The 26,574-nt window shown below is 35.9% G+C and overlaps 3 protein-coding genes across 4 annotated transcripts; 1 reads left to right on the top strand and 2 right to left on the bottom strand.

Annotated features, from left to right (window-relative positions):
- Positions 1 to 222: 222 nt before the first annotated feature.
- On the bottom strand, positions 223 to 1,672 carry LOC135846644 (uncharacterized). Its single transcript, XM_065365860.1, has 3 exons — positions 1,447 to 1,672; positions 1,179 to 1,327; positions 223 to 1,065 (listed from the first exon to the last, which is right to left on the bottom strand). Exons 1-3 carry the CDS (start codon positions 1,520 to 1,522, stop codon positions 310 to 312), a joined length of 981 nt encoding a protein of 326 aa, XP_065221932.1. The 5' UTR covers positions 1,523 to 1,672; the 3' UTR covers positions 223 to 309.
- Positions 1,673 to 8,439: 6,767 nt separating this feature from the next.
- Positions 8,440 to 13,852, bottom strand: LOC135846854 (fibroblast growth factor receptor-like 1). 2 transcript variants are annotated; one of them, XM_065366201.1, is made up of 7 exons: positions 13,667 to 13,852; positions 13,300 to 13,443; positions 10,270 to 10,494; positions 10,107 to 10,160; positions 9,920 to 10,014; positions 9,357 to 9,438; positions 8,440 to 8,653 (listed from the first exon to the last, which is right to left on the bottom strand). In XM_065366201.1, exons 1-6 carry the CDS (start codon positions 13,731 to 13,733, stop codon positions 9,379 to 9,381), a joined length of 645 nt encoding a protein of 214 aa, XP_065222273.1. In that variant the 5' UTR covers positions 13,734 to 13,852; the 3' UTR covers positions 8,440 to 8,653; positions 9,357 to 9,378. The 2 variants fall into 2 exon arrangements, with proteins under 2 accessions (XP_065222273.1, XP_065222279.1); XM_065366207.1 differs by having other exon boundaries at positions 8,440 to 8,649.
- Positions 13,853 to 18,697: 4,845 nt separating this feature from the next.
- LOC135846869 (uncharacterized) lies at positions 18,698 to 20,487 on the top strand. The gene is made up of 4 exons (XM_065366218.1): positions 18,698 to 19,381; positions 19,472 to 19,647; positions 19,729 to 19,973; positions 20,051 to 20,487. Exons 1-3 carry the CDS (start codon positions 19,088 to 19,090, stop codon positions 19,898 to 19,900), a joined length of 642 nt encoding a protein of 213 aa, XP_065222290.1. The 5' UTR covers positions 18,698 to 19,087; the 3' UTR covers positions 19,901 to 19,973; positions 20,051 to 20,487.
- Positions 20,488 to 26,574: the final 6,087 nt, after the last annotated feature.

The raw sequence follows: 26,574 nt of genomic DNA, 5'->3' as shown, positions 1-26,574 counted from the left end.
TTCAGGAGTACCTATAATAATTATAATATTATATTGGGCTACATGGCGTTGAGCTCGCTTAAGAGGAGTGCGGTTTACCAAGTAGTGTGTACCTATTCTATATTTCGTCACAATCAAGTGATGGTTGATTTTTCAAAGCTGGGCTCTGTCTGCTTAGGTTCTTTGACAAAGACTCGCAGTAGATCATATTAGGTTATTGTTATTAGATATAATCAGGCACAGAACAGCACTAGACAGCTATAATTCGACTATAGAATATTACATGTAACAGCAATAAGATTCAATATAATCCATAAACATAATGTAAATCTACAGTTTTGGACAGGCTTTCACATCCAGTTGAGGTAGAACCCCAATTCTCCTTACAACTACCTGCGGTCCATTTTTCTCTTCCAACAGCTCGATATCGTAGGAAGATGATAAAAACAAATGTTTCGTCGACGGTTTGAGAATCTTGCGAATTATATTCGCATGATTTAGATCCTCTTCAGAGAAATTCCAAGCCTGCAGTAATCCCATTGAACCCAACACCTCAGCTAAACATACCGGTCGGTTCTTCTCTTGTTCCAAATCTCGAGTCTCGTCCTGGATGGGGAACGTGTAAAGGTCATGCATACCATTACTGAAATGCCGGGTACGGGCATAAGATGAGCAAAATTTGACTATTATTGTAGTAAATTCGTCGAGAGTTTCGTTCATTCCGTGTAGTTCAGATAACTCTGCTCGAATTTTAAAAGCGTGTTCCCTATCTGTCTTTGATAAAGATGAACCGTAGTCTTCCTCGATACATTTTGTAAGAAATGTGAACATCGTGTTGAAATAATGTGGAATGTTTTTGCGCGCGAGATGGTCTTTTTCTGTGGGAAATAATTGCGATTCTATGTTCCCGAATAACTTCTTGGAAGATTTAACGTCTTCGGGAAGTAAGACCTCTTTATTATTATTGATACCTTCGATGAGCTGAGTCTTGGTGCGATGATGTTCGGATTTGTGTTTGAGCATGGGGAATATTGTAAAGGATTCGGTTTTCATTTCATCCATGGCGCATCGAAATGCGTAATAACCCTGAAGAAACACGAATTGTGATGAATAATTTTCCTGCTGGGCAGATACCTGGAGTATGATGTCAATGACATGAAGTTGATGTGTTTCATTGTGTAGGTACAGTAGGTACTTACTTTTGATGGTTCGATCTCATCTAGTCTCTTTTTGTAGTATTTTTCTCGTTTGGCGATAAGCTCCACTTCTCGTCGGACATCATCATCAGATATTTTCTCAATTGTTTTATTTGTGTTATCAGATAGAGATATGTCGTCAGGGATATAGCCTGTAAGTTAAAAAGGTACCTATTAGTTGTGTTTTTATTACCTACCTACATATATCTATCCTACACAATCTACATATTAATTAACTCTCGTGTAATGAGAAATGGATAGGTATACTTACTATGATCTGCATTCCCTGGTGTTACAAATATTAATGATGTTGCGAGGGTGAGGCCACATAATAGGGTAGTGAACATTTTTCATATGATATACGAGGTTTTTTTTTTTTTTTTTAAAATCAACTTATTCAAAATACCTACTCAAATATGAATGCTCTCGAGTATACGAGTTGCCTGCTTGTTGATAAAGTAAGGCGAGCCACATAATGAGAGAAATGTAATCAGATGATTTACGATTGAAAATATTGATTTTTTACCTAATTGAGAAGAGTTGCTTAATAAAATCGGATATCTGGAAGTACGTACTATAATCACTTGATAACTTGTGTGTACATTTCTTGTAAAATGGGATGAAAGTCACGTTCGCAAGATTTATCCTCTGATAGGTACAATATAGGTACGTACGAGTATAATCACTACACACAGAGGCATGACAAAGTGATAATGGAGGGGGGGGAGGGATTGAAATTTTCCCAACTTTTTTCGCCAGATTTTCCCAATTTTCTACCCCAGACCCCCTCCAGTATTTTTTATGCTAAATAGCCAGATATAGTTCGAACCAATTTTGGAAGGGGGAGTTTGAAGCAAAAATGCTGGATAATTTTAAATTTTAAAAAAAATATGCTTTTTGTACTTGACAAAAATTTGAATTGTTCAATTGCAAGCTTGGTACTAAAATCAAACATCAAAAATTCGCAATTTTTCGTGTTTTTCAGCTTTTTGGGCTTTGAAAATCAATTTCAAAAAAAAAACACGATAAGTATTAGCTTCAATTTTTAAGGTACAAAAAAAATATTTTCAATATAAGAAGTTTTAACTCCAAAATTTTGAGCTTTTTGGTATTCTTGAACGAAAGAGTACTCCTGGGTAAAATAGATGAAATGTCCTTGTCCTAGCTCGGATGTTGGGTACCTTTAAAAGAAATGTTGCACCCATAATGGTAATTTTTCTCGATTTTTTGAAATCCAATTGGCACCACTGCGTTCCAAAATATTTCCTCAGTTTCAGTAATGATATCTTTCGATAGTTTTTCGTCATTAATGCTAAAATTTGCGAAGAGAAAATTTTCAAAACACCAATAATAATTAACCCAAAAATAAACAATTGGCAAATTTTTCAAAAATTAACCAAAAGTTTTAAACAATTCTCTTTAGCCCCTGAAATTTTGGATGATGGAATATTTTCGCAAGATTTTTTTTAGATTTATTCAGTGCAAAAATTCTGCCAGTCATATGATATGTACCTCGGCAGAGAATCATTCATCTTGAGCTGTTAAGCTGTAATTTGAGTGAAAAGAGGGAGTGAATAATGCTTTATTCTTCTCAAAAATAAAATGTTTGACATTGTTATTGAAGCTTTCAAAAATTTCGGAAGGAGGGGTCATTTTTAGGACGCACAAGATGAAATTTAAACACAGCATTTCGTTGCTTTTTTGCTTGACAACTTCAACAGCTTGAAAAGAAAATTTTTCACGTCGTGACAAAATTAGAATAAAACTTGGTTAAATGACAAATTTTCAAATTCAGATAAAACTTTTGAAAATTTTTGACCTTTGCCAAAACTTGAATGTTTTTCAATTTGAAAATAATTTCCATAAAAAATTCGTTGAAATTTTATTTTTTCACTTCTTATTTCAGGTGCATGTCCACGGTCCCCCCACCCCCACCGATGGACTTCAAACATATGCCATTCGTTTGTGCTACGTTTGTGCTGGTTTGCGCTGAAAAGTTTTTCGTTTGTGCTGCCCCCCCTACCCGAGATAATTGAGAAAACTTTTGGGGGGGGGCTCCCATGTCTACAGCCCCCCTCCCCCAAAGTTTTCTCAATTATCTCGGGAAGGGGGCAGCACAAACGAAAAGCTTTTCAGCACAAACCAGCACAAACGTAACACAAACGAATGGCATATGTTTGAAATCCCTCGGTGGGGGTGGGGGGGCCGTGGACATGCACCTTCTAATTTCGATATAAAAGTTTTCAATAAGTATCAAATTTTAAAAATCAAATTACCAAAAAAAAAAAAATTAGGTAATACAAAAGCGATTAAAAATTTAATTACATACACGTTTTCCATTTCAACATTGGGTAAAATTATTAAAAAATGGGATGAAAATTGCGATTTGTTGAAGAGGGTGGGAGGAAAAGAGAGGTACAGATGGATCGCAATTTCAACTACCTACCTACGAAAAATAACAAAATTTCAGCAAAATTTGTCTAAATTCGGTAAACCGTTTTAAAAATGGCATAAAATCATTTAAGACAAAAAAAAGTTTAAACTAAGTATTAAAAATGACAAAAGACGAATAAAATTTCAGCTGAATCTGGTGAAATTAGTCAAATCATTATCAGAACATGGTAAACATGATATTAGAATCCCCTGTCGAAATTTCAAGTGCAAAAATTCGTTTTTTGATTTTTGGTGAATTTATGAAAATCAAATTTAGGCCAAAAATGAGGGGAAAAAATCAAAATTTTACCCAATCGACCAAAAAAGCTGAAATTTGGGATATACTCTATTTTCGACATGTCAAATCGATTGAAAACTGTTTCAACCCGTTTAGAGCAGTTCTGGAGCCTCCAGCAGATTTTTGGAACTCGAAATTCCCACAAAATTTCGTCAAATGGAGTTGGAAAGCCGAAATTTACTCTGCAAACTAATTTCAATACGCTACGAAGTCAACTTTAGAGAGATTTCAAGTGGTTTTGGAGCCTCCAGCGACTTTTTGAAAAATACTGGAGCCTCTAGTAGATTTTTGAAACTTGAAATGCCCGCAACATTTTACCAAATGGAGTTGGCAAGCTGAAATTTACTTCGCAAACTAATTTCAATACGATATGAAGTCGACTACATGGTGGTTTCAAATGGTTTTGAAGCTTCCAGCTACTTTTTGGAAATTTCAATTTTCCAAAAAACGCATACGACCATTCAAAAAGTCGCACTTGCAGAGTAAATTTCGGCAGATTTTTGAAATTCCAAATTCCCACAAAATTTTACCAAAATGGAATTAGAAAGCTGAAATGTATTCTGCAAACTAATTTCAATGCGCTACAAAGTACTGCAGATGAATTTCAAGTCGTTTTGGGAGTCTCCGGTGACTTTTTGAAAATTCTTGGAGCCTCCATCAAATTTTTGAAACTTTAAATTTTCACAAAATTTCATCAAATGGAGATGGATAGTTGAAATTTACTCTACACTCAAATTTTAACACCCTCTGAAGACGATTTCTGTTGGGTTGTAGTGGGAGAAAAATACAGGCAGTTCTCCCACTTATGTGGGAGAAAAATATTTTTATCCATCACCTACACTGGGAGAAATTTACATACGAAAAGTTCAGTCACCCTAATGGGAGAAAATTTTCCTGTCTCCTAATTGGGAGAAAAATTCTCATTCGCCATAGCAGCAGAATATTTTTCTACCCCCTAAGCGACAGATTTTTGATCATTTTAGTGACCAATTATGATGTCAGTGACCAAGCCGCGACAATTCAAACTTCCTACTCAGTGGTTGTGGCGCTTACGTCCAATTATAATTAAGAAATTATCGAACATAGCCCATTATACTCGATTACATCAACGTTTTTTAGGTGGTGGCGCCAAGCTGCCCACCACTCTCGCGATAACAACCAATAGAAAACCAGTTCAACACGAATATCGCCGAGTATAATCGAACATGACGCAATTCTAGTGCCAGCCGCAAAAGATAGCGCCGCTAGAAGCGTTGGGCGCGTGCGCCACTGACTGCATACGTTCCCCCGCACGATTTCTCGTAAAAAGCGCAGTTATAAAAGCTCTGATCTGAGACAATTTAGGTAGGACTGCAGACATCGACGCCACCAAGTATAGTTCCAACTTTACTTCCATCTCTGCGAATGGGCTGGAGCCCATTTCCCAGAAGAGACCAAGAAATCCATCTTTAGCTCAATATTTCCAACGGTAGTTCCTACTGTTTCCAGCTTTAGCTTCCTTCAGTTCGTGATTTATTGGACTTTGATGAATTTTGGCGCCTGCAGCCTCGGACTTTGTCATCATCTGCGATGACATCGTTTCTCAAGTTAAGTCCCTATGGGTCAATTTGTGAATCTTCAGCTGTCTCAGATCACTCTTTGAAATGCACAGAGATAGGTTTTAATAACAAGTTGCCTTGGTTTACATTGTCCAACTTTAGATTTAAGTTTCAAGACCTTGGCTCACATTGTCTTTCTTTATTTTCTTTTTTGAGTTTTTTGTTTGAAAATGACGTATCGCTCAGGACATGCATTTTAGGTTTAAGTACAGACGCATCGCTCAGGGTGTCTTCCTTTCTTTTTTCTTTTTTAAATATTTATTTTCCTTTTTGTTGCTCCTAGTTTAAGTATTCCCAGAATTCCCCAGGTTTGCGATCCTTTTTATTTGTCTTTGTTTTATCCCTGAAGTATAAGAATAAATGTCCTAAATGTGAATTTGTCTTGGACTTTTATTCAACTTTCGTGAGTTTGAGAATTCAATGAATATTTCCAACTTTACCACAAATATATCATTCCGTCGAAAGTTCAATCATTTCTTAGCTCAAGCTTCAATTAATCCAACTTTAACCCCACGTATTATAAATATGTAAATATTGGGGAGGGAACCCATTTTACATCCGCGATTCCTCCGATCCTGAGATCTCGATGAGCTAGTTATAGAATCGCGAGAGATATCATTTTGACATCACCAATATTTCCATCACTATTTTTCCAACAGAACGAGAGTGCATGAATCCGATATCCAGATGGCCAAAGAGGATTTGAATTAGTCTATATTTTCTTATCTTCAAAGAAATCAAGATTCAAAAATTCCATTTTTGAACTCTTGGTGAAAAATCAAAAACTTCAAAATCAAAAAATTTAATTTTGGGTTTTTTCGAATATTTCTCCCTCCACAGGGTTCAAATCATTTTAGAGTCTACAGCGACCTTTTGAAAGTTACTGGAGCCTCCAGTAGATTTTTGAAACTCGAAATTCCCGCAACATTTAACAAATGGAGTTGGCAAGCTGAAATTTACTTCGCAAACTAATTTCAATACGATATGAAGTCGACTATAATTATGTGAGGGCGCATACGGAAAGGGACCTTATGACCAAAAAATTCATTTTTTATTTCTTCGCTAAATTTTTGTAGGGTGAGTAGAACCCTCCATAGGCCCCAATTTTTATTATTTCATCGATTTTTTTTACTTTTAAGCGAAGCATGCATAAATTTATCATTCATAAAAGTTGAAAAATGACGCAAAAAATTTGAAAAAAGAGGTAAAAACGCGTAAAAAATGAAAATTTTACAAAAAATCGTGACTTTAATAAGACATGAGTAGAAAAAATCATTTAAAAAAATTTCCGATAGCGGAACTCAAATCGAAGACTTTTGGCAAGGTACATACACCTAGCCACCAGTATCGATTTACAAAATGTATTTTTTAACAATATATAACTAACTTTAATGTGAAACTATATAAAAAACAGAAGTTGAACCAAAAAACACTGCCACAATCAGCAGCAAACGATTTTTATCAAAACTAATACCCTAAAATTCTTGATAATATCAACAGAATTGCTCTTTTTATCAACTTTGTAGTGCCTAATTTGGCCAGTACAGGTCGTTGGAGGGCGTGTGTGAATGTGTGATAATGTATAGGACCTTCGAAGTTGGAATAGCCATATGTAATCGTACCTTAAAACAAGGGAAATAACGCAAAACTTTAAATCCTCCTCTTGTGAAATTTTACTTTTGGTCGTAAGATCCCTTTCCGTATGCGCCCTCACATATGGTGGTTTCAAATGGTTTTGAAGCTTCCAGCTACTTTTTGGAAATTTCAATTTTCCAAAAAACGCACACGACCTTTCAAAAAGTCGCTGGAAGCTCCAAAACGACTTGAAATCCACCAGCAGTCGACTTCGTAGTGTATTGAAATTAGTTTGCAGAATGAATTTCGACTTTCTATCTCCTTTTGATGAATTTTTGGGGAAATTTCAAGTTTCAAAAATCTACTGGAGGCTCCATTAATTTTCAAAAAATCGCTGGAGGCTCCAAAACGACTTCAAATCCACCAGCAGTCGACTTCGTAGCGTTGAAATTAGTTTGCAGAATGAATTTCGACTTTCTATCTCCTTTTGATAAAATTTTGGGGAAATTTCAAGTTTCAAAAACCTACTGGAGGCTCCAGTAATTTTCAAAAAATCGCTGGAGGCTCCAAAACGACTTGAAATCTCTCCGAAGTTGACTTCGTAGCGTATTGAAATTAGTTTGCAGAGTAAATTTCGGCTATCCAACTCTATTTGATGAAATTTTGTGAGAATATCGAGTTCCAAAAATCTGCTGGAGGCTCCAGAACTGCTCTAAACGGTTTGAAACAGTTTCCAATCGATTTGACATGTCGAAAATAGAGTATATCCCAAATTTCAGCTTTCTTGGTCAATTTGGTAAAATTTTGATTTTTCCCCTCATTTTTGACCTAAATTTGATTTTCGAAAATTCACCAAAAATCGAAAAACGCACTTTAGCACTTGAAATTTTGACATGTGATAAATTTTTGCATGATCTTTCGATCTACCTTCGTACGGTTTGAAAAATTTTGTGCAAATGTTGGAACACAAAATTTGCGATTTCGGTTGACCTGTCAATCAGAATGGTCGCCATTTTGTAGGTAGGGCCACTTTTTTTTTGAGTACAAGGGCTTGAAATGTCCTTTAGGACTGCCCCTTTAAGAAAAAAGTTGTTCCCGAGGATCGGACGGGGGGGGGTGCAATAGATCCTTAAGCGGGCTCCTCGACTATTTGTATGTATCTGCCCGTTTTTACGTTTCCATGTGTTTGTACTTTGTTAATATTAGTGTACTTATTTCCGTTTCCTCTGTGTTACAGATAACCGTGAACTTTATGATGTCGCCTACAGAAACTCTTATCTCGGGTTCACTAGCTGTTGTTAGAGAAGAAAATATGAGGAAATCATTCCATTTCTGTAGCCTTTAGATCAGAAATTCAGCATACTGGTAAGATGTTTTAATATCAACACGAGTACTATAAAATATTACATTGATGAATTGGTATCTTTAATGATGCAAATACGATCCAATCGGGCTTTAAATGAAACATGTGTACTTCTGAATTTATAAACGATGTCATTTTTCACTGGAAATGGATTTCAAGACTGATGTGTTCAAGTATTTCTCGTCTGTTATCAAACTAATTAGGTACCTACCTACACGAGAAAAGTATAGGAAATTAGTAAAATTATAACATGAGCTTGAGGTATAATTTCAATGAGCAAAGAATTATGAAAAATAGGTACCTAGGTACTTTGCTTGGTCTTCAAAGGAAATTTTCAATTTATTTATTTATTTTTTTTGTTTAAAACATTTTTATAAAAATACTTTTGATAATTTTTTTCATTTTAAATTCGAGATATAACTTTTGGTTTTCAAGATGAAGTAAAAATGTTCTAAAAGTGGCTCATTTTCAACTATTCTGGACAACCTTTAGTAGATTTATGGATTTCGCAGTTCTCGAAAACAAAAAAATTGAACTTGAATTTCATTTTGGATTTTTTAATGAAAAATTTTTCACAATTAAAAAATCCGATAAATTTGCTCGAAATTACCACAATTGATTCTGAATGATCAAAAATGAAGTTTGAACAAAATTTCAGCTCATTTCTACTCCCAATTAAATCTGATTATGATTTCTGTACCTATCGAAAACAGGTGTAAGATTTTTCGAAATTTTGTCTAGAATTGAAAAATGAAACCCAGCAACTGAAAGGCCTGCATTGACCAGAATTACTTTTGAGGTTTGTTCTTTCATTTTAAAAAATGCTGTATAACTATAAAATAGGTATACTGGATCTAATGATCTGAATATTGATGTAAGTACTTTGGTAATAAACATTTAAATTAGGTACCCACCTGCAGTTGGAAATTTTCTCGATTATGCAAATATGAAGTTGTTTTTAACGGCTGTTTTATTTTCTAGACGTATTCTTGTTTTCTTCAGGCATATAGAGAAATTAATTGTAAATTGATTAATTGATTTTATTCAAGTGTCTTATACCTAATAACTAATAAGAAAGGTATCCAAATTAACTAGAAATTTTCAGACCAAACAAAGCCGAATCGAAAGAGCATGCAAAACGAATATCACTAGCCAAAATTTCTGAAGCTCATTTTTTGATTTTTGACGAAAATTTTTGAAAATCAAATTTGGTCCAAAAATGGGGAAAAAATTGAAACGTCGAATCGATCTAGGAAACTGCAGTTAGGTACGTTGAACCATCCTCTGCCCGAATTTATTGAAAACATTTTGGAACCATTTTGAGCAGTTATGGAGACTTCAGCGAATTTTTGAATATTGAAACAAAATGGGTTTTTTTGCATAATCTTTCGATATAATTATGTAGCTTCATCCAGTTCTAAAAAAATTTCTACTCATTGTGATACAGGGGGCAGGAAAAATAATGAAGTTGGCTCACTTGTAGAATTCGATAGATGACGAAACCGGCTAGCAAAACCGCGATCAATATTGATACAGATATTAAATGTAACCAAAAACTGGAATACGATGGTTCTGAAAAGGAAGAAATTATCATGTAGGTAGATTTTTTTTGTCAAGTGAAGACTTTCAACTTGAAAAGAAATTAACGTTAAAGTAATACGTACCTATATTTGATGAAAAAATCTTTTGACTTTCTCGCGATCCATCCAACTTTGTACCTATGTTTTCACGTCATGAAATAGGTGTATGCGAAAATTAATTTACTACCTATCTGTGCTTAGTACCTAATACCTATCTAGATCTACGAGTATACATATATGTACTTACTATCATCTAAATGAAGAATGAATCTGTGGAAATCATGCATTATGATCCTCGAGTTTGGTACTTTGTGGTATATTGCACAAGTATAAGATGTAGCATCGGATTCATCACAATTCCAGATTTTTAATATTGTATTATCATTTGTTATTTCTCGGTTCTTTGCTTCGTGCCATTTGATGCGATCAGGTACATTGGTCCTATGCCATTCTATCGTCGGTTTGGGTGATCCTATAGGAAAATTTAATTCTATCCATAAAACACTTCGTAATACGTAAACATTTAGTACGGTATATATGACAAGAGGAATTATTACACCCCTCTCCCCATCCTTAGAGACAACTTTTTTCTCAACTTTTTGGTGAATTTTTAAAAATCGAATTTGAGCCAAAAATGAGAAAAAAATCAAAATTTTGCCAAATTGACCTAGAAAGCTGGCATTCGAGATATATGTACCCACCTACCCTATTTTCGAACTATCAAATTGATTTGAAATGGTTTGAAACCGTTTTGAGCAGTTCTGGAGCCTTCAGCAAATTTTTGAAAATTTTTGGAACCCCTAGTAGATTTTTGAAGTTTTAAATGTCCACAAAATTTCACCAAATGTAGTTAGAAAGTCGAAATTCATTCTGTAAACTCGCTTCAGTACGCTATGAAGTCGACTGCAGATAAATTTCAAGTCGTTTTGGAGCCTCCAGCGACATTTTGGAAATTACTGGAGCCTCCAGCAGATTTTTCAAAGCTCGAAATTCCCATTAAATTTTACCAACCACAATTGGAAATTGGAAATTTGCTTTGCATTCCAATTTCAACAAATTATCAAGTAGACTGCAAGTGGGTTCAAGTCATTTTGGAGCCTCCAGTGAATTTTTGAAAATTTTCGGAGCCTCCAGTAGATTTTTGAAACTTGAAATTCCCACCGAATTTCATCAATAATGCAGTTGGCATGTGTAAACTAATTTCAATACGCTATGAAGTCAATTGCAGGTAGATTTCATTTAAAAATTTCGATTTTTGGTGAATTTTTTAAAATCCAGCTTTTCCTCCAAAGTATGAGATTTAACATTAATTTTCAGAATTTCACATTGTTAATCAATTTTCAAAAATTAATTTCGTCTTTAAATAACATTCTAAAATTTCAGATGCTAAGTTGCATTTTTTTCTATGTTTTTTAAAAATTGTATTCCGAGCTCAAAGGTTCCATTTTCCATTTTTTTTTTTAAATCAAAGCTGTGATTTTAAGATTTGGTTTTTTCACCTTTTTTTTTTTTTTTTATTTTCTGAAACTATAAGTAATTTTGTTTTTAATTTCATTTTCAGTAAGCTTAGGTATCAATATTTTATTGCTTTTTGCCTGTAAATGGCTTCATTTTTCAAAGTTCATTTTCATAGGGGAATCGAAAGATTAACACAAAATACACCATAAGCAAAATTTTCAAACTTACAATTAGTTGATTTTTGAGGAAGTTTTGATGAAAATTCAAAGGCTTATTTTTTCGAGAAAAAAAATCTAAATTTTACCAAATTGACATAGAAAATCTGAAATTTCTGAAATTTATAATATATACTCTATTTTCGACCTGCCAAATCGATTGGAAACGGTTTCAACCCGTTTTGAGCCGTTCTGGAGGCTCCAGCAGTTTTTGAAAATCGAAATTTTTACAAAATTTCTTTGAAGTGTGTTTTACGCTGCACTCCAACTTGATCATGCTATTATTAGTCTAGCACTGAAGTGGTTTGAGTCATTTTGGAGTCTCCGGCGGTTTTTTGAAAATTACTGGAGCCTCCAAGTAGATTTTTGAAACTTGAAATTTCTACTTACAAAATTTTATCAAATGGAGCCGGAAATCCGGAAGTAACTCTGCCCTCCAATTACGATTTTGTCGAAATTTCACGTTTAAAAAATCTGCTGGAGACTCCAGTAGTTTCCAATAAGCCGCTGGAGGCTCTAAAACGACTTGAAATCCCCCTCCGGTTGGCTGCAAAGAGTATTGAAATTATTTTATAGAATAAATTCCTGCTTTCCAAGCCAACCGCATCTGATGAAATTGTGTGGAAATTTCAAGTTTCAAAAATCTACTGGAGGCTCCAAAACTACTTGAAATCAACCTGCAGTCGAATCATAGCGTATACACGTTGAAATGCAGAGTAAATTTTGGATTTCCAGCTCTGTTTGATAAAGTTTTATGGAAATTTCGAGCGTTTAAAAATCTTCTGGAGGCTCCAGTAATTTTCGAAAACTCGCTGAAGGCTCCAAAACGATTTGAAATCAACCTGCAGTCGAATCATAGCGTATAAAAGTTGAAATGCAGAGTAAATTTTGGATTTACAGCTCTGTTTGATAAAGTTGTATGGAAATTTCGAGCGTTTAAAAATCTTCTGGAAGCTCCAGTAATTTTCGAAAACTCGCTGGAGGCTCCAAAATGCCTTATACTCGGTAGTAGTCGACTTGATAGTGTGTTAATGATCAAGTGCAGAGTGATTTTTGGATTTCCAAACTCTGATTAAAGAAATTTTCATTAAATTTCAAGTTTCAAAAATCTGCTGGAGGCTCCAGAACTGCTCAAAACGGTTTGAAACAGTTTCCAATCGATTTGGCATGTCGAAAATAGGGCTATCCCAAAATTTCAGCTTTTTTAGTCAATTTGGTAAAATTTTGATTTTTTTTCTCATTTTTGGGTCGTTGATTTTCAAAAATTCATCAAAAATCGAAAAGTACACTTTAGCAGTTGAAATTGTGTCTAGTGATGATTTTTGCATGATCTTTCGATCTAGCTTCGTCCAGTTCAAAAAATTTCGTGCAAGTCCTATGTTGGATAGCAAAATCTGCGATTTAGGCTGACCTGTCAATCAAAATGGCCGCCATTTTGTTAGTAGAGCTAACTTAGAATGTCCCCTTTAAGAAAAAATGTGTTCCGAATGTTCATGAGGGGGGGGGGTGCCGGACTGATATGGCATTCTGATTTCTGAATAATGTGTAGGTATTAAGTACATATTAATTACATACAAAAACTCAAGAATTAGCCTTTTTCGTACCGCATGCTTGACATTTCATCTCTACCGAGCCACCTCGTGGACAGACGACCATTTTGGTTTGAGCTGTGTCTTCATGGAAACGTAGATGTCCGGTTTTACAAGGATCTCCATCTCCTTCAGGCTCACTGGAGTCAGTTGTTGTTGCTGTACAAAAAAGTATCATAAAATCTAAATCCCTCTAATTCATCGCAATAATTATAAAGCATTTAGATGGGATGGGAAATGATTATTGGATTGGAACACTTGGTTTTCAGGAATGAAATTTCTGACTATGATGCTCCACATACCTATACATAGCTAGGTACCTATTTATATATTTAGGTAGGTACTTAAATTTATGCATTAATCGTACTAGGTATGTACTTACTCGCCCCATGCAAATTGATAATCCATAATAACACCGTTAACATAAACAAATGCATGCTTTTATTCATTTTTTAAACAAATTTTTCTCTATAAACACGAAAGTAGGACATCGACTACGACAGAAATACAATACTTATTATAAAAAATCTCGGTGAAGGAACTCGAATCATCTACTTTTACTATTGACTTCCTCTGCATCTGTCGTCGTTGATTTTATCTCCCGTTTTTTATCTAGTTCAATGCAATATAGCACTTTACAACAAAGTATCCCACTTCTGCATTTATAAACATACAACGTTTGAAAAAATAATTCAATTGTCATAATAATACATGTGGGTACATTGGTAGCATAAAAATGAAGAAAAAAAATTAAAAAGTCGTGGTTTTTTCAACAAGTTTTCAAAAATCTGACAAAGTGCCGAAAATTTATCATTTTTTTGACATTTCTAAAGCGTTTGTTGCTAGTTGCCACTTATATATGCATCGTTTGTCCATTGCTAGTTGCCACTTATATATGCATCGTTTGTCCATTGCTAAAAATTATATATGTATATTTCACGAGAAGTTTAAAAATCGACCTTAAAATAGGTTTTTTAAAAATAATTTTTAAAATTCCTCAAAAATCCATAAATGGAATTTCGGATATCTGAAATGTTAGTTACTTATTGGAATTTTATTTTCCCCTCTTCTGATACCTATTATATGTACCTACCTATTTTTTAAAAATTATTTCATCAACTTTTCATCATGAAATGTAAAGGGTCACCTCAGCCGGAGGCGTTTCAACGAAATTCGCTCAAATTTGATATTATTTGAGCTTGGTTTATGGAATTCAGGCGGTTTGAGTGAGGATAACCTTGACTCAAAATTTGCTGATGTTCAAATTTGCAAGAGGAGGTGAAAGAGTGTACAAAAGTCGAGAAATCAAATTGGAAATCAAAAAGCAGTAGTTTATTTTTTCTAATCTCAAAACTCGGTGTATATGGAGAGAGATAGGTACCTAAATGATGAAATAAAAAAAAAAAAAAAAATGATTTTGTAGAAAAACATTGTATTTTTCACAATTAGTTACATAGGAACGTACCTAGTGCTAAAATAAAGGTAAAAAAAAATGATTAGGGCAATGTAGACGTCTTTCAAGAGACCTATTTCTAACATATTTTAAAGTAGGTATATCACATGACATCTAAAAAATATTTTAATTTCATGATCGGAAAATGAGTAGTTTCCTACACACTACCACTTCTTGGTTGACCCTGATATGAATTTTTTGAAACCGGTTCTTTAGGTAATTCGCAACCAGTCGACAAAAACTGCCCAAAAATTGCAGATAGAGAAAAAAGCTTGAAACAAAAGTTGTGGAGCGTGAAAAATTGAACCATTTTCGCCAATTGGATTTTGAAACCGGTTCATTAATTTGCAACCAGTTAACAAAAAATACTCAAAAATTGTAGATAGAGAAAAAAAGCTTGAAACAAAGGTTGTAGAGCGTGAAAAATTTGTATTTTTTAAAAAAACCCTCAAAAGGTAGTTAAATAATGAAATTTGTATTTGTATATTATGCTGGTTTGAAATTTACCCTTCGAAAGCTCCCACCAATTACCAATTACCATCACAGACCTCCCCAGTCCCCAGGGCACCTCAAAAGTCAAAATATCCCAATCAAGATTTGCTACTCTCCCTCACATATTCATCATTCAGGTTTTTTTTTTTGGGTGATTTTTTTCCCTGTATTTGAATGTTTTGCTTTTGCTCCACCCCCTTCCCCACTCCACCCCTTTCTCTCCTCCCAAAAAACTCGACTTATTAGTTTATTAGTTATTTTCGCAAAAAGGTCATTCCATGTCAACTCAACCAACGTTTTTGTGTCATGTCCTTCGATTTTGCTCAAATTTTTTTTACAATATCTACCCACCCAGTAAGTAAGAAAGCCGCAATCAGTTTGGTCCCAGCCCCCTTAGGGGGCGGGTGGGGGGGCTTCCATTATTTTCACATTGTCTCGAGGTACTCAACTTCAGCAGCCCATTCCTCCAAAACTATGACACTTTGATCAAAACTGATTTCACAGTTCGAAAGGGCATTGAATTTTGAACTTTTTAAGTTGTATTTTGAAATTTTCAAAAGTTGAAAGTTGAACTTTCAATTTGAAAGTTCAAATTTCAAAATAGCGCTGTAAGTGGGAGCTACCATTTAAAATTTTGAAAAAAATGTCCATGGATGTACATTTTGATACTTTTTTGAAATATTTCGGTTCCGAGATGGAACTCTTGACGGAGGGGGAGCACCTCCACCCCCAATTTTGGGTGAAACTTTCAAAAGAAAATCTGGGGCATGTGATATATCGAATTGTATGTTTTCGGCGACGCTGAACACGAATATGACGTCAGATTTTTGATGGGACCCCATCCACGGCCCCCAGCACCCCCTCAAAGGGGGTGAAAGTTCAAAAAAGCGTTTTGTTCGTGTGACACATGGAATAGTATGTTTTTGGTGACGCTGAACACGAATATGACGTAAGATTTGTGATTGGATCCGTCCACGGCCCCCAGTACCTCTCCAAAGGGGGTGACCGCCCCAAAAATGCTGGTTACATTCGTGTGACACATGCGATAGTATGTTTTCGTTTTCGATATCGTTGAACATGAATATTGCCTTAGTATTACGAATCGACTTCACTCATGGCCCCCAGAACCTCCCCCAATAGGTAAAAGTCCAAAAAAATCACCAAAAACATACTATTACAAGTGTCGCACGAAAAACCCCTTCTTTGGGGAGGTGCCGGGGGCCGTGGATGGGATCCAATCAAAAATCTGACGTCATTTTCGTGTTCAGCGTCACCGAGAACATACAATTCAATATATCACATGCCCCAGATTTCCTTTTGAAAGTTTCACCCAAAATTGGGGTTGGGGATGCTCCCCCTCCGTCAAGAGTTCCATCTCGGAACCGAAATATTTCAAAAAAGTATCAAAATGTACATCCATGGACATTTTTTTCAAAATTTTAAATGGTAGCTCCCACTTACAGCGCTATTTTGAAATTTGAACTTTCAAATTGAAAGTTCAACTTTCAACTTTTGAAAATTTCAAAATACTTAAAAAGTTCAAAATGCAATGCCCTTTCGAACTGTGAAATCAGTTTTGATCAAAGTATCATAGTTTTGGAGGAATGGGCTGCTGAAGTTGAGGACCTCGAGACAATGTGAAAATAATGGGAGCCCCCCCCCCACCCGCCCCCGGAGGGGGCTGGGACCAAACTGATTGCGTCTTTCTTACTTACTGGGTGGGTAGATATTGTAAAAAAAATTTGAGCGAAATCGAAAGACATGACTTTCAAAATCGCCATTTTTTTGTTGAGTTGACATGGAATGACCCTATTCTCATTCATAGAAATCTAAACTATATTATATCACATGATTGCCAAAGGCGAACCAATGAACCGGTTTCACAATGTAATTACACAGAATTCTGTTATTTTTCACACTCTACAACTTTTGTTTCAAGCTTTTTTCTCTTTCTTCAATTTTTATGTGACTGTCAAAAACTGGTTGCAAAATGCGAACTATTGAATCAGTTTCAAAATGTGATTGAACAGAATTGTGTTATTTTTCACAATCTACAACTTTTGATTCAGCGATTTTTTGAAAATTACTTTAGCCTCCAGTAGATTTTTGAAACTTAAGTTTCCTAAAAATTTCATCAAACGGAGATGGAAAGTCAAACTTCATTCTGCAAACTAATTTCAATACGCTACGAAGTCGTCTGCTGGTGGATTTCAAGTCGTTTTGGAGCCTCCAGCGACTTTTTGAGAGGTCGTATGGTGCTTTTTTGGAAAATTGAAATTTCCAAAAAGCAGCTGTAAGCTTTAAAATCATTTAAAACCATTTGAAACCAAAACCACCATGTAGTCGACATATCGTATTGGAATTAGTTTGCGAAGTAAATTTTACCTTGCCAACTCCATTTGGTAAAATGTTGCGAGAATTTCAAGTTTCTAAAATCTACTGGAGGCTCCAGTAATTTTCAAAAAGTCGCTGGAGGCTCCAAAATGATTTGAACCCACCTGAAGTCGTCTTCAAAGGGTGTTAAAATTGGAGTGTAGAGTAAATTTCAGCTTTCCATCTCCATTTGATGAAATTTTGTGAAAATTTAAAGTTTCAAAAATCTGATGGAAGCTCCAGGAATTTTCAAGAAGTTGCCGGAGGCTCCAAAACGACTTGAAATTTACCCGCAGTACTTCGTAGCGCGTTGAAATAAGTTTGCAGAGTAAATTTCGACTATCCAACTTTATTTGATAAAATTCTGTGGGAATTTTCAAAAATCTGCTGGGGGCTCCAGAACTGCTCAAAACGGTTCGAAACAGTTTCCAATCAATTTGGCATGTCGAAAATAAGGTGTATCTCAAATTTCAGCTTTCTTGGTCAATTTGGTAAAATTTTGATTTTTTCCCTCATTTTTGGCCTAAATTTGATTTTCAAAAATTCGCCAAAAATCGAAAAACGCACTTTAGCATTTGAAATTTTGACAGGTGATAAATTTTCGCTTGATCTTTCGATCTACCTTTGTGCAGTTTGAAAAATTTTGTGCAAGTCCTATGTTGGAACACAAAATCTGCGATTTTGGCAGACCTGTCAATTAAAAATTCAAAATGGCCGCTATTTTGTAAGTAGGGCCACTTTTTTTTTTGAGTACAAGGGCTAGAAATGTTCCTTAGGACTCCCCCTTTAAGAAAAAAGTTGTCCCGGAGGATCGACGGGGGGGGGGGGTGCAATAGATCCTCAAGTGGGCTCCCTAACTATGAGAAAAAAACAGTAGGAGAAAGATTCTGGTGGGGGGTTGAGCGAGGGGGGTATTTTTTTTTGAGAGAGTATCAATGGTATCACAGTTCACACACAATGCCCAATGTTCCTCCTATTTGGTGCATCCCTTGGCCCTTGCCCCCTTGCATCCGCCTCCCTTTCAGTTTTATTACTTTTATTTTAGTTTTCCAGAGTTCCACCAGCGTCGGTTTCAGTTTTCCTCTAGGAGAGGAGAAAGATTCTGGTGGGGGGGGGGATTGAGCGAGGGAGGGTATGTTTTTTAGTTTAGGGTATCAATGGTATCACACACAATGCCCAATGTTCCTCGTCCTCCTCCCATTTGGTGCATCCCTTGGCCCTTGCATCCGCCTCCCTTTCAGTTTTATTTTAGTTTTCCACCAGTTTCGGTTTCAGTTTTCGTTTCCTTTTCCATCAGGCGATACTGCGGCAACGTGGCCAACCAAACGCAGTTTACTAGTGGCAACGCAGCAATACGGTTATCACCATGTGATTTTGTTTACAAAATATACAATCACAACAACAACACAAGGGACACTAATTTCCGGTTTTACTTTTCATCGTGAAGTTTAATTAAAAGTTCGTTATAGTTATAATCATTATATTATGGCTAAAACATTAACCATTTCTAACGCCACTGATGCTCTGGAATTAATCGACGCATTAATAGCGGCTAAAGACAATGGCCAAATTATCACTCGCGCTTGCTACGCGAAAGCCATAGGGAACCTTAGTATGGTTTCATATGGATTGTGTAGCCTTCCAGAATTCGACCCCTTTAGTGATTGCGATGATTTTTTGTACGAAGATCCTCTGCGGAAGGATAGTAACTTCAAGTTTCGATTGAAATTCAACGATTCCAGCGGAACACTAGGAAATGACACTGCGATATTACTTCAGGTAAGCGTGTTTTGTTTTCATTTGCTACAAGAAACAATATTCAGCTGTTCTAATTGGTTTGCGATCGATTTGTGTTTATGTTATCTATAGTATATGGACGACAAAACTAACGTACCGATGAATGAGGCTACTTATGGAGTAAATGAAAATGATATACCTATTCATCTGAAATGTGAAACAACTGCTCGCTCCCAAGTAACTCATATGCAAGCTCTGATATCCATCAAAGCTCTTTCGAATAAAATTAGCGTAAAAGCCGGCCGTTTGTGAGTGGAACCCTGTTTCTTAGTTTTCTAGTGAAATGTCTACGACTAAGTTGTGTTTACATATTATGCGTTAATTTACAGTTATATGAAAAGCCAGCGTGGTTCGAAATTCAGTAGTCGTCGATCATCTACGTCCAGTTCCAGTAGTCATCGATCATCTACATCCAGTACATCGACAGAAAGCTCATGTGACAACAATGCCTTACTAGAGAGATATTTATTAGAGCAGAGTGGTGATTTAGGTCGCTCCTGAGACATCACCTTGTAATAATTTGCGTCGAGCTGATGGCTCTGGTGGTCGCATTAGTCATTAAAGATATTTTAATGTGAGTTTTTCCAGTGTAATAATTAGGTACTCGATGTTAGAGAGAATACTATTTTTGATATAATACTACTTTTTCAGCCACTTGCCTCTACCATTCGACCATCGTGCCTAGGAAATGAAAACTAGAAAGCACAAAAGGAGGTGGAAAAGAGTCAAACACAAATCATGGCGAATGAAAATGTATTATTTTTTCGCTATGAGGATAAAGTATATATTTCTCACGATTACATACGTGCCTGGTACGAAAATAAAGGTGAACAAAATACGAGTAATTAGGCTAATGTATGTACCTCTTAACTTTTAACGTGTTAAAATATTTCTAAAATTTGAAGTACATATTACACTATTTCATAAATAAAAATCAGTAAGGTTCTAACTGTTTAAAATCGATAAAATCTAATCTATCTTTGTTGCAGTACCAACGTCCTTTTTCTTTTTTCACTTCTAAAATATCGCACTGTGGTTCGCTTTGTAAATCTTTCAATATCCAAACATCAGAATTTCCAATGCCTCGGTCCTTCCTGTATTTCTCAATCGCTGCTTTTATAGGAATACGGTTTTCAGATGAAGGAATCTGTTTGAAAATACTTTCTATGTATTTCTTACGATCCTCCTCTCGTTTTTGTCTTTTCAATTCGTTGGCTTCTTCTTTTTGTTTTCGGCGTTGTGCGCACGTATCACATGTTTTGTCTTGAACTTCATCATAATAATTGAAGCTATCATGAGAACGATGATGGTATACACAACCACACTCGTGTTCTTCGACATGATCTATATCCCATCCCATGTTGGAAGTTGGGTTTTGTGTAGCGCAGACGACTCGTCGTCGAACCAAGAAATCGAAAAAGGTCTGATCGAATACGATGTTGAATAGGAAGTCACCTACGAGTAAATATTGATCGAAGTCTTCTTCGGAGTTGGTTTCAATAATCTGTAATTAAAATTCACTCTTAAGTATAATGTATAAGACCTGATTTATCATTTTGGAACACATTCGTATTTTTTTTTTTTTTCAATGCATTTCATTGAATGAGTGTACGAACAACCTTATTTCAGCTATAACAAAGGACTTGGTGAAGTAATATTTTTCATTTTATGAAATGAGGATGCATGTGGCGAGAGCGCCATCTATTTGATTTTGAGAGAAGTAGTTTTAGTTTTTGTAACGATTAGTTTTATGATAGAATAGAGACAACGTGTTAAAAGTTAAAATTTATTGATGAATTTTAAAGTTTCCAATAAAATATGACGAAGTTCGTGTACGTGAATTTATTTAAAGTAGAACTTCGTCACATGGTAGCAGAACGTTTCCTAAAAAATGAACTTTAAAACACTAATCATCGTATTATTGTGTTGAAAGACTCTACTACAATCGACAATGGCATCCGCTTACAACCAACTAGAAACAAAACTCCGCGTAGCCAAGGATAGGTTAGTACATAAACTTACTGTGGTCAACGATCAAATAAAAAATGAAGATAAAAACTTACTGACCCTCGATACGAACCTACGACAGTTGAAGCAATGCCATGAACGTGTTACTACATTACAAACTCAACTTGAAGAAATAGTGAAATCAACGAAAGAAGCAGACGTAATTACCAAATTTAATACGGACATAGAAGCCTACGAAGAGCTATACTGTGATTGTGAAGATGCAATTGCTCAGCTTACTGCAACTATAGAACACCAGAAAGCAGAAAAAACGACAGTGAAGGAAACCAGTGTAAACACTTCATCAAACAACCTGAATCAACTCTCAGTCAAACTCCCAAAACTACCGAAACTTACGTTCTCCGGGGACATCACAAGTTACCTGGAGTTTAAGCAAAGTTTTAATGCAACGGTGGGAGTGACAGATCTAACAGATAGTCAAAAACTTGCATATTTAAAACAAATGATGGTAGGACTAGCTGAGAACGATCTAAAAGGCATGCCAGTTATGGACAAAAACTACGCAAAAGCGTGGGAAGTACTAGAAGAGAAATATGGTAACATACAACGGATGATAAAATTATTGTACAACAAAATAACCCAACTTCCTCAAACTAGTAGTGCTACCAGTCAGCTACGAAAAACATACGATGCGTTAGAAGTGACATTACGGACGTTAGAATCGCTTGGTGAAGAGTTTGAGAACAACACTATATTGTTGAACACGATCATGGAGAAATTTCCGAAGTCAATTGTGTATGAAATCCATAAAGATACATCAAGCAGTCTAGATTTGAGACAATTCCGAACCAGCATGAAAAGCTTGATAAAACGAAGAGAAGAACTCAATTTTACTGATGCTGAAGAACAACCCTCAACGACGTACACTACAGAAACGCTATTGGCAAAAACAAACAATATGAAAAAACCAACCCAAAAATGTATATTTTGTTCTTCGGAGAATCACTGGTCTGACGAGTGTGATCAGCACAAAACATTAGCATCTCGTAAAGAAAATATAAAAGGCCGCTGTTTCATCTGCTTACGTAAAGGACACTCAGTAAAAGAGTGTACAGCTGATCGGGTATGCGTACACTGTGGCCAGAGAAAAAATCATCACAGAAGCTTGTGCCCAAAATTGTTCGATGAAAGTTCTCAGCAACACCCAACACAACAACAGTCAGCTGATACAGAAACGAAATCCGACGACAAATCGAATTCGACAGTCACCTGTTTACTATCAGATCGAGAACAGAATTGGTTGTTTACAGCAGTCTCATCCGTGTCAAATCCCAGTGGCGATAAGAAATTCGGCGCTCGAATGATATTAGATGGTGGCAGTAAAAGAACGTTTATTACTTCGAAACTCGCGCAAGAATTAAAACTACCGATTATAGCAACAGAAAAATTGGTGATAGATACGGTTGGCAATAATATAGGTCAAGAAGTTGTTTCTAATACGGTGGAGCTACTGATAAAGACTCACGCTGGTGAACAAGTAAAAATAGAAGCTAGTACTATACCTAAAATCATCGATGGTATTGAAACCTTCAACCCCAATGTATTAACAGACAAGTCGATTTTGAAAAATAAAGTGTTAGCAGATAAATCAAACAGATCGGACGTTCAAATACTCATTGGAATTGACCATTTATATGACTTTTTAACGTCAGAAGTTATAAAGATTGCAGAACATCAGTATTTAATCGGAAGTAAATTAGGCTGGTTATTTGCTGGAAAGTTGAAAAGTCAAAGAAGCAAATCTAGTAAAACGAGCTGCTTGTTGATAAAAACGCTACAAACGAACACAAACGAAGATTTGAAAACATTATGGGAATTAGATACGTTAGGAATAAAAGCTGATCCAGACATGAACGACGAAATAGCGCTAAAATCATTCGAAGAAACTATCAAATTTGAAAACAACAGGTATGAAGTTTCATGGCCTTTGTTAGAAGAAGAACCAAATTTAAAACCCAACTACGGACTCGCGATCAACAGATTGGACAACTTAGTGAAAAAATCAAAGATAGAGTTCCTGTCAAAATACGATAAAATCATTCAGCAATACCTAGAATCCGAATTCGTCGAACCTGTAGAAAACCAGGAGGATAGTAGTACTCTAATCTCATATTTACCTCATCATGGAGTTCAAACTGAATCTAAAACAACACCTCTACGTATTGTCTTTGATGGATCCGCAAAACAAAAAGGTGATAAGAGTGTCAACGATGTTATCTACAAAGGGAAAAATCTTATCGAACAAATTGTGTTGATTATGATACGATGGCGAACGTACGGCATAGCAATAATATCGGACATCGAGAAGGCATTCCTTCAGCTTTTAATTAATGAGAAATTTCGCGATCTTTTACGTTTCTTATGGGTAAAAGATTATCAATTAAAAACTACCAAAGATAACATAAGAGTACTACGTTGGCGTCGAATTCCATTTGGTATTAATGCAAGTCCGTTCACTTTGGCAGCTACAATCTTATTTCATCTTCGTAAGTACGCACCTCAAATTGCATCAAAATTAAGCAAAGCATTGTACGTAGATAACATGATAACTGGAGGTATGTCAATCGAAGAGGTATCCAAATTAATCGAAGAAACTGTAAAAATATTCTCCGATGCATCTATGAAATTACGACAATGGCACACAAATGAAAAATCTCTCATTGATCTACATCCGACATTAGATTGGCTCGCAGAAGATATAGTATCAGTGTTGGGAATAAATTGGAATACTGTCACAGACACGTTATCAGTTAAACCAGTACTCATTAATACTGACGTAGCTACAAAACGAAGCATTCTGAAACAGTCATCGAAGCTGTACGATCCATTGGGTTTGTGGTCTCCTGTTATTTTAAAGGCCAAATTACTTCTACAACTACTATGGGAAGAAAATTATCACTGGGACCAGCCCATCCCAACCAATTTAGAAAGTCAGTGGTTTGAACTGAGAGAAGAATTCCGTATCATATCGCAGGTACAGATACCTCGTTGCTGTTTATCACGTCAAAAAATAAATAACGAAGTGCAACTACATGTCTTTACTGATGCTTCAAAGAAAGCATACGGCGTTGTCATTTACGTAAGGGTTGAAACTGAATCTGGAGCAGACACACAACTGATATTTGCTAAATCGAGAGTTTCGCCAGTCAAAACAACACTGAAAATACCCAGATTAGAACTACTAGCGATATTGATTGGCAACAGAGCATTACGTTTTATTCAAGAAGCTTTCAGTGAGTATCATCTTACAAAGTTGGTGTTATGGTCAGATTCAAAATGCGCTATTTCGTGGGTGAGATCCGACAAAAATTTATCACCATGGGTTGAAAAACGAGTAACGGAAATTCGTAAAAATAATCAATTAGAGATCAAATACGTACGATCCCAGGATAACCCTGCTGATATCGCCAGTAGAGGAGCAACAGTCAATGAGCTTTCAGAATTTTGGTGGAAAGGTCCACAGTGGCTCAGAGAAAATGAATCGAACTGGCCAGATGTTCCAGTCAATGAATCCGAATCAACTGAATTCCAAACTGAAGTACAAAACACAACTCTACTGATAACAGAACCAAAAAACAACTTATCAACGAACTCTCTGAATATTTCCTTGGAAGATTTTACGCTATTAACAGAAGACAAAATTCTCGATGCAATAAAACATATTCAGACGATTCATTTTTCCAACCGGGATTCGAATTTCACAAAACAGCTGAATTTGATCGAAGATAACGGCATATTACGAGTTAAAGGCAGATTATCAAATCTAATTCAGGTACCAAATGATGAGTTTCCGATATTATTACCCAACAACGATCAGTTCGTGAATTTATTAATTCTTCACACTCACCGGAAATTATATCATGCTGGTGTATCCCAGACATTGGCAGAAATTCGGAAAAAATATTGGCTACTTGGTGGCAGACGAGTAGTATACAATGTTATTAGAAACTGCAAAAATTGCAAAGTGTTCAGTGGTCCAGCATATAAATATCCGATAATGCCGCCTATTCCTGGTTATCGTCTGAAAAGAGAATTTGCGTTTACGTACGTGGGTGTCGATGTATTGGGTCCACTATACGTTTGTAAAAAGAAAGGCACTGATAAGAAGAAAAATTGGATCTGTTTGTTTACGTGTCTAATTACTAGAGCAGTGCACCTCGAACAATTAGAAGATATGACCAGTGAAGAGTTACTCTCAGCGTTCCGAAGAATGTTTGCTAGACGAGGGATAACAAAATTCCTTCTATCTGACAATGCTCCGCAATTCAACGTGTTAAAAAACCTTCTTAGTGGTGTACCAGATAACAACCTAAAGAACATCGAGTGGAAACAAATACCAGCGTTTTCTCCATGGTCCGGTGGAGTGTATGAACGAATGGTAGCATTGGTGAAAAATGCTTTGAGAAAAACCTTTTATCAAGTGACTCTAACTCGCCGACAACTACAAACATCAGCAGTTGAAATCGAAGCAGTGATAAATTCTCGCCCTATTGTTTATGTAGGCGCAGATGATGGGACAACGTTATCACCCAACGACCTTTTAAATATTCCTTTCAATATTCCACTCAACTTCGAACCTACAACGAACAGTGATATTCTCCGAGACATTGCGAATAATTGGAAACGAGGTCAGCAACAACTTGATTCGTTTTGGAGTGTTTGGAGGGACGGATACGTGGAAATGCTACGTACGAGTACTAAAAAACTACAATCAGGATTTCGGAGCGCACCTCATCCGCCTGAGATAAACGATGTGGTCATAGTCAGTCAAGAACGATTACCTAGAGGCCAATGGGCCGCAGGTGTGATTGTTGCGTTAAACAACAGCGAAGATGGTCAGGTACGATCAGCTCAAGTGAAATTAAGTACAGGAAGCACGATTACAAGACCCATATGTATGCTCCATCCGATAGAATCTGAGATCGATCGCGCCTTATCCGTAGAAGAACCCACAAGTACAACGCCTGAAATCTCTACTACGTCAACATCTCCGACTCCTATGCGTACCTCCAGCCGACGAGAGGCAGCTATTCAGGCACGTGATAGAATTCGTGAATGGATTAAAGCGTAGCATATTTCCTTATAATTACGATTTATATTCAATTAGAATTACCTACGTTTAGTTTTTAATGTTTACTTTGAATTTT

Source organism: Planococcus citri, chromosome 1, assembly GCF_950023065.1.
Source record: "Planococcus citri chromosome 1, ihPlaCitr1.1, whole genome shotgun sequence".
NCBI classification, from domain to species: domain Eukaryota; kingdom Metazoa; phylum Arthropoda; class Insecta; order Hemiptera; family Pseudococcidae; genus Planococcus; species Planococcus citri.
Note: the sequence above shows the minus strand (reverse complement) of the source record. Positions and strands in the feature narration are given on the sequence as shown.

Bases quoted from the DNA above. Each gene is read 5' to 3' on its own strand.
- LOC135846869 (XM_065366218.1), top strand. From the start codon at position 19,088: ATGGCTAAAACATTAACCATTTCTAACGCCACTGATGCTCTGGAATTA. The intron at 19,382-19,471 runs GTAAGCGTGTTT...TGTTATCTATAG, and splicing joins ACACTGCGATATTACTTCAG to TATATGGACGACAAAACTAA. The intron at 19,648-19,728 runs GTGAGTGGAACC...GTTAATTTACAG, and splicing joins AGCGTAAAAGCCGGCCGTTT to TTATATGAAAAGCCAGCGTG.
- LOC135846854 (XM_065366201.1), bottom strand. From the start codon at position 13,733: ATGAATAAAAGCATGCATTTGTTTATGTTAACGGTGTTATTATGGATT. The intron at 10,015-10,106 runs GTACGTATTACT...CTTCCTTTTCAG, and splicing joins GATTTTTTCATCAAATATAG to AACCATCGTATTCCAGTTTT. The intron at 9,439-9,919 runs GTGAGCCAACTT...ATATGCCTGAAG, and splicing joins TCATCTATCGAATTCTACAA to AAAACAAGAATACGTCTAGA.
- LOC135846644 (XM_065365860.1), bottom strand. From the start codon at position 1,522: ATGTTCACTACCCTATTATGTGGCCTCACCCTCGCAACATCATTAATA. The intron at 1,328-1,446 runs GTAAGTATACCT...TTTAACTTACAG, and splicing joins ACCAGGGAATGCAGATCATA to GCTATATCCCTGACGACATA. The intron at 1,066-1,178 runs GTAAGTACCTAC...GTGTTTCTTCAG, and splicing joins ATGAGATCGAACCATCAAAA to GGTTATTACGCATTTCGATG.